Consider the following 8,214-nt stretch of genomic DNA (forward strand, 5'->3'; position numbering starts at 1 on the left):
TTATACACACTGGAATTCTCCAAAAGTATCAAACAAAACGCTTCTACTAGTCTATCATAGATACTAGATAGCACTAAAATATTTGTTTATTGGTTACACGACAGTAATATGGAAGCGAGTATTACTCGCAGTTATATTATGCAAATATGTACAAAACACTATTACAATTATTGAAAACGAAATACCCAAAACAATTAAAATTATATTTTAGATTGTGTTTTCTGTTTAATATAAACTGAAAAAATTAAATGATTGAATTAAAAAATTAAAACGATGGAATTATGCACATTATTGAGATCTAGATCCATCGTATAAAGGATCATTAACATATTTCTTAAAATATTGTCTAAAATTGTACTGTCGTATTGGCGACACATTTAATATTTATACAAATACTTTCACAAGTTCACGATCATTGTCACTATCAAGGTATCACTGCGCCGATGTTCCCGAGCACCTCCACGCTCGCCTCCGGCTCGTCCTCACTGCACACGTTGGAGTTCGACAAGTTGAGGGCATCGTGCTGCTCAAACCTATTTCTGTTCTGGTCTTCCTCGTCCAGCAGCTCGTGGAGATAGGTGAGGCACTGCCGCTTGAAGAGCCGCTTCTTGGAGGCGGACAGCTCCTGGTAGTCGTTGTAGATGCCCCGGAAGAACTGGAAGTAGGAGGAGTTCTCGTCGGGCGCGAAGTTGTGCGAGCCGGAGCTGTCCTCGCTGGGCGCCGGGTGGTCGAAGGGCAGCGCGGCCGAGTTGAGCGGGAACCACGGGCTTGCTATGAACGGCTTCACGTCCAATGAGTCGGAATTCTGCGACTCCCCGATGTCCATTTCCAGGAATGAACTCGCGAACGTTGGGTAAGGAGCTGACCGCCTATGGTGACACAAATATTTTAATTTATTATATTTTAATTGTCTGAACGATTAAGCATTAATGTAAACATTAGTAAATTCTATAGTTAGTGGCTATGTATTTTGATTAATATCAATATTATATTTGATTTCTTAATACTATTATAAAGGCGAAAGTTTGTAAGTATGGATGTATGGATGTTTGTTACTCTTTCACGTAAAAACTACTGAACCGATTATAATGAAATTTAGCACACATATAGAGGGTAACTTGGATTAACACATAGGATAGGTTTTATCCCGGAAATCCCACGGGAACGGGAACTATGCGGGTTTTCCTTTGAAAACGCGGGCGAAGCCGCGGGCGAAAATCTAGTAATATTGATAATATTGATATTAATCAAAATACATAGCCACTAACTATAGAATTTACTTAAACTAAAAAATTGGTTGTCTGTAAAGTCGGTTTACTGACGATAGTTGAACGTGACAACGATTTAAGAAAATACTGATGGAATGATAGCATTTTTCAAAAGAAAATTTTAATTTCATCTGTTTAATAGATTTGTATGTATATAGAGAAGGAGGTAATTGGAAATCCCACCTTTGCCCTGAAAGAGATGAGGATGTAGTTGTCGCTTCTTGAGAACCACTGGCAATAACCAAGTTAGCAGCTTGGCGTAATCTGTTGGTTCGATCTCTTTCATTACGTGCTTCTCTTGCAGCTGCTGCCTGTTCAGGAGTTTTGGACGCAGCAATCCGCTGTCTGTACTCACGTTGTATTTGTGCCCTTGTTTTTCGAGCAGCAGTTGTTCGTTCTGTCGTTTCAAGAGAATTACTGGCAATAGCCACTTGGCTACAGCTACTAACTTTAGTAGCTTGGCGTAATCTGTTTTTGCGTTGTCTTTCGTTTTTCAATTTTCTCGCAGCAGCCGCCTGAGCAGGAGTTCTAGATGCTTTGATACGCTGCCTGTACTCACGTTGTTTTTGGGCTTTCGATTTTGAAGCAGTGATTATTGGCTGCGCGAATGGCGTTGCTAAAGTAGATGCTACAGCATCTTGAACCTCCGTGGGTTCACTCATCGAAGGTAGTGGCTTATTCATGACATCCTCTGGTTCATCAGGCTTTATTTTCATGGTGGGATTGTAAGCGGTTCTGCAAAATAAATCGTCGTTCGAAACAATTTAAAAAATTTTTTCATAAAATTCTCCAATCAGAAAATCATTTTAAATTTAAAAAATGAAAATACAACAAAATACTTGAGTAAAATTTAATGTTTAAATTTCTACTCAATTGTTAAAATTTAAATTTTGATTTTATTATTTTATTTTAATAATATAATTAAATTTTTTCAATTAAGTATTTACTTCATTATTTTTGCAAATTTAATTGTAATTTGTTATAAAAAAGTAATAATTTTAAATACATAATTCATTATAAGAATAAACAATGATTAAATTATTGTTTATAAATCTTACATTTAAAATTTAAAATTTGGAAACTTTAAAATTTGATATAGGAGAGAATGTTCCATTTGACGGATGGCTGGTCCAACCTGTCATTTCAGAGTTCAGACACGTTGTTGTGATATGTGGAACATTTAATATATTTATGTTTTATTTTTTTTTATCATAAGCGTATTATTTCGATTGAATAGTAAAGCCATCGATTTTTTACTCACCGTGAAATAGTTCTGTTAACTTATTGTTTTAATTTCGTCAATTATAGCTTGACCTACAATCGCTGCACTAGCGGACCGATGCTATTCATTTTAATGATGAAAGCACGAATATTCGACAATATATCACTGAATATATAATTAATATCCAAAGAACCATTACCTTTATCGCTGTAATTATCGTTGCTATAAACAATTGACACCACATTCACTTTTCACTGCACTTGATACTCGATCAAAACATGTAAATGTACTATAGTATAGCAGCTGTCCACGCAGACGCATCGCTCAGACGGATGTCGAACGCCGATTGTGCTTCTTTGGCGTTACCTCGCTCTGAGGCGTTCCATAGGCTTGAAGTGCAAGCGAGAGCGCCTAACGAGCGACAAAGAAGCACAATCGGACGTTGTCACGTTCAACTATCGTCAGTAAACCGACTTTACAGACAAGACAACCAATTTTAAATTTTTCGTGCGTGCAGCCGGCTTATAAGACGTTGTCACGTCAAATAAATATAACTGTGATTATAGTAGAATAGAACAAGGCAATTCTACGTCTGAATGTTCTACGTCCCCAAACATAAAAGTAATGTACAACTCACGTGTCGGTGGCCATGTGCTCGCGCAGGAACTCCAGGTCGTCAGCCAGGTACCACTTGGAGACCATGCGGCCCTTGCTGGTGCAGGCGCCGTGCATCTCGTTGCGCAGGTGCCGCGAGTACGAGTTGCGGATGTGCGACCACTTGCGCCGCACGTCCGCTACTGCACCACCATACAAATTTAAGAATCTTCATTATTATAATTATCGTCATCACTATTATCTATCTCACAATCATCATCACCAACGTCACCATAATCACAGGCATCACCACCACTACCATCATCACAATCATCGTCATCATCACCACTATCGACATCTCGACCATCACCAGCTTCATTATCACTCGCCTACTATTTATAACTTTATCCTGAACTTACTATACTTACTTACAAAGCACACCTTCATTGAGGAAATCAAAGAAAATCCCGCAATAAAGTTTACACTGTCAGTCTCATACCATTCATTCATAAAGAAATAAAGTACATCGTAATCATATTTTTCCCTTTCAATTCTTTTTTTTACATTATAATACGCAAATTTGCTAATGTAAAGCGTGTAGAGCAGATGGAAACAATAAAGGTATCCATGAAAATTAATAATTAAAGAATCTTTTCATATTCATCAAAATTGATTATCTTACAAAGAGAGAAAGTAGAAACATTTCAAACACATCATAAATACCTACTTACTCAGCCGAGCCTATTAAACACATTAATTTGGTTGTATTTAACCCAACTCCTACTAACTAGTCCCATAATAATTATTATCCCTATTTATGCTTGGGGCTACTTCCCGCTCTGCCCTATTATCATTATCAGTTTCACTTGACATAACAATAAATATTCACAAATATTTCTAAACTACTTATAAGTCTTATAACCTTACAATTTTCGCTTATTGCTTAATAATTAACGACTAGCTATGCCCCGACTATGACTTAAGACGTTTATAAAATTAGTAGGTATGAAGAATATTTAATTTATTCATACTTTAATAAAACCAGCCAAGTGCGAGTCGGACTCGCGCGCCGAGGTCCGAACAAACGTACTTTTTATTATATTGTAACTATATAAGACGTTGCTTTTTACCAAATTTCATGACTGTGTTCACGGGAAGGTCAGAAAGAAGGAAAGAATCTGTAGGTTTGCAAAAATTTGCTGCTGAAAATTTTAATTTGCAAAGTTTATGCTAAACGGCTGTTTCTCTTTTGAATGCGTTGGCTTATAATTAGTAGATTTGAGTATTCAATATAAAATTAATTTTGATAGATACTGTTACACGTTCCTGAGATAAAGGGTTTTGACAGACAGACGGACAACAAAGTGACCCTATAAGCGTACCATATTGTTTCTTTCCTTTTTAGGTAGGTATGGAATTTGAAACCCTAAAAATAACAAATTCCTATAGTGTCATTTCGTTTGCCTATAGGCCGGTAACGGTACATAGAGCGTGCCGAAGAAATAAATAATATCTATGTATACGTAAACATATACATACACACATTATCGAAAACTATATTAACCCTTATTCAAGCGTAATTAAATAGACATAGAATTAGATAAACAATAGATGAATAATAGATTCATTCATACAAACACCTACCTAAACTTGATATTTATTTACTGTTATAAATTATGAGACACAACCAACACATTTACAAGCCTATATATAGAAAAATTAACTGCTAAATAACCGCTACATACTGTCCTTCTTTTGCCGTCCAGTAATATATTAATTATTATGAAGCCGCTTTAAGCCGTGAATTAAATTCATTATTACATAATAATTCAAAATAAATCTATTCAATTGATTTGAGGATTTTTAATACGGCATTATTTAAAATTGCATAAACCTACCTAATATGAATGGATTGTATAACCAGCAAATATGTATAGCGCGATAATGATAATTCTTATCAGTAAAAATATAATTTCTTTATCTACTTGTAAGATAACAATATCGCGGCTGTTATACAACAACAGCTACGAATCGCTAAAAATAACGAATACTATTGCATTAACACAAGGCCATCTACCCATCGCCTTATAAAACATCAATTCCCTACATTAACTTTTACGACTACGTAGGTACCTACCTACATGGCTTTTTCAAATCATAGTATAAGTTTAATAAAATACATTACATCAAACGGCAAACACTAATTATAAATGCATTACTCTTTGCTAAGAAGTAAATTGCCCTAATTGATCCGACAATTGACTTCATTAGTTTCATATTGAATTTAATAGAGCGCCCGCAAACAGTGAACAGTGAGCGCAATATTAGTAGCGAGTTCGCGAGGCGACAGCGCAGTGTGTAGAGCCGAGAGCGTACCGGTCCACCCCATCTCCTGAGCGACCTCGTCCCACAGGCGCTTGACTTGCGTGTAGTAGCTCGCCACGGGCATGTTGTTGCGCGCGTACAGCAGCCGGCGGTCGCGCACCAGCCGGATGAGCCGCCGGTCGTCCGCCTGCCCCGAGTCCACCATGCGTCCCACCTCGCTCTTCCCAGTGGCCACCAGGTCCTCTCGCACCGCCAGCTTTTCCTTCTTGCACTTTTTCATCATCGAACTAGATTTAAAACCCCGAAACGGCGATATAAATAACGGACACGTCACGACGCACCGAGAGCGCGGCGCCAAACACGTCAACGCGCAGAGCGTCACACAGACACGCGCAGCGAGAAGCAAGCGAGCGAGCGGCCGTCCCGCTCGCACTCGTGGCGGCGCGGCGGGTGCGAGCGGGTCTGCCTGCGAAACACGTGAAAAAGCAAGAGCGCAGACGCCCTGTCCGGCAGAGGCCGCACTTTTATAAATTCCACATGGTCGGGTATCGATTCGCGCCGCTCGGAGCTCGTCCGTGCCGTGCTTTCCTAGTTTTCTTTGCTTCTAACTAATTCCCATTCATTTCAATACGATGTATTATTAAAACGAGCACATTTTGTTTAAACAATTTACATAGATAGTTTAAACGCAATAGTAAAACATCAGATAATCGAATATAATAATATATCTACTGTGACCTACTTTAAATACTTACGAATTTCAGATAGCATGAAAATAGATAAACATAACAAATTATCATATTATAATATTATGGGTAATGTATACTATTGCATCTGCATAATGACACGAATGATTGATTGATACTTTTTAATATATTTTATTTTATTCAAATTATCAGAAACGTAGGATACTACTATAAAATATAAATTAACCGAGAACTTATTGTTGATCAAAGACCAACGTGAAGGTGCAGATTACATTTTAATATGAAATATTTTTGTGACTCTCTCTTGATTTTGTGCTCTTTAAAAACAATACTTTCAGTAGAACAATATACGTATAATTTTAATAAAAACAAACAAAGGGAAATAAACTGGTATTAAATATATGGTGAAGGACGTCGAGGAAAGCCTAGGGTTTAGCGGCAATTCTTTTTTACGATCTATCTCGTGCGCCGTAAAGTGTAGCAATGAGCCGCCTCTCGTCCCGGCATCCAGGCCACGCACCCCGGGCTCCGGGCCCCGAAATTCCCACACATTCTATACGATTAAAAAGCTATTCCTATAATATAATCATACTTAATAAAAATAATTTTTATTGTGTAACTATGATTTAACTTTTTAAGTTACAAATAATATTTTTCTTCCGTCTCGTCTTGTTCATAATTTTATGTAAAACAACTGAGTTAAGCGATAAGACCTATCAATGTATTAGGCCTCACTGCACATAATCTCAACAATATAATTAAGTTTGTAATGCTATTAAAACAGAAGATCCCATAAGTTTTCTACTTATATTATTAAAGGGTGGAAGTTAGACAAACAATGAATAAACTTTAACAATGTTATTATTGAATTAGTGTGAGGCGACCCGCAACGAGGAGCCGACAAAAGGTCTGAGCCCATTGTTGTTGCAGCGCGGCCTGTCTGTCTGTCTGCCCGTCGCCCGTCGCCTGTCGCCTGTCAGCTCGCTCTCTGCAGCTAGACTTTTGTGGAAATAGGCTGAAAGTAACAGCGCATTCGGTCGGCTAATGGTTGAAGGTATTCGTTGTCGGAAGTCTGAGGTTATTGTCGAGCTAGCGTTTGTAACCTTTCTTTGTGGTGCCATTTCATCTTCTGCTATTGTCTTTTCTTATAATATATTTGCGAAGTTGCGTAAATGTGGGAAGTTTTTAGTAGGCACTTGAACGCAAAAGTACCCCTTGCTCAGTTCTATAAAAGATTCATTATGAACGAAGCTAAAAGTTATTACGACTCTCGGCTATTCATTAATACACCCGTTCAAATTATACAACAACTTCTAACATTACACATAAAATTATTATCTCGGAAGTTTAATCAAGAAAGGAGATATTTCATCCCACCCTCAGATTAATTGAATAGATACCTGCCGGCCGCTGAATTTTATTAATAACCATCGAAACTTCCGCATTATGGGCCTTTTATGACAGTTTTTAAAAAGCTTTTAGCTTTACAACGTTTTCCAAACTTACGCAATAAATTCGCACTCGCTGCGAACACTAGGAGGCGAGGGGGGGTGTGGGGGTGCGCAGCGGGCCGCGGGAGGGGGGCGGCAGTAAAACTGACATGATGCGATCTCAAGCGGGCGGAATGCAGGAGTCAGCTTTTTATCGTAAATTGGCATCATCTTTACGAGCCGGCGGATTGTGGAATTTGAATGGGGCGCGTAATTTCGGAAGGGGCTCTCTCTGTATAGATGAGCGGCTTAATTGCCACTTTACGGCTTAATGAGGGTCGCGGCTCGACGTGTGGCGATGTGTCGCGGAATATTAAGTAGGATCCCGTGCAGAGCACGCCATAGCCACGATTATTTTATTGCCTCAAATTTCACGCAGTATTGACTATTGTCAAAGCACCTTGTCTGAGCACACGTCAGCGATTAACAATGCTATGGAAATATTGAATGCATCCACATTGCAGCCACAATGCGAGCACACAAACTCCTTGATTTGTAGAGCGGAGCGCACATTGATGTTATTACAGCTATTAACTATAGACGCGGCGCCTTTAGCTCACATCTCTTCAGCAGGCAACTCCCCAAGTTCGTTACATTTGGATTAACAC

At 38.4% G+C, this 8,214-nt stretch overlaps 1 protein-coding gene across 2 annotated transcripts; it reads right to left on the minus strand.

Annotated features, from left to right (window-relative positions):
• Positions 1–267: 267 nt before the first annotated feature.
• Positions 268–5,754, minus strand: LOC149901477 (uncharacterized). 2 transcript variants are annotated; one of them, XM_090111728.1, is made up of 4 exons: positions 5,461–5,754; positions 3,128–3,287; positions 1,452–2,003; positions 268–869 (listed from the first exon to the last, which is right to left on the minus strand). In XM_090111728.1, the coding sequence occupies exons 1-4, from the start codon at positions 5,690–5,692 to the stop codon at positions 425–427; spliced, it is 1,389 nt and encodes a 462-aa protein (XP_089967854.1). In that variant the 5' UTR covers positions 5,693–5,754; the 3' UTR covers positions 268–424. The 2 variants fall into 2 exon arrangements, with proteins under 2 accessions (XP_089967854.1, XP_089967855.1); XM_090111729.1 differs by lacking the exon at positions 1,452–2,003.
• Positions 5,755–8,214: the final 2,460 nt, after the last annotated feature.

The sequence above is a fragment of the Colias eurytheme genome, chromosome 17 (genome assembly GCF_061535395.1).
Source record: "Colias eurytheme isolate Ceu_HAF_F1 chromosome 17, ilColEury1 Martin Lab GWU primary, whole genome shotgun sequence".
Lineage (NCBI taxonomy): Eukaryota > Metazoa > Arthropoda > Insecta > Lepidoptera > Pieridae > Colias > Colias eurytheme.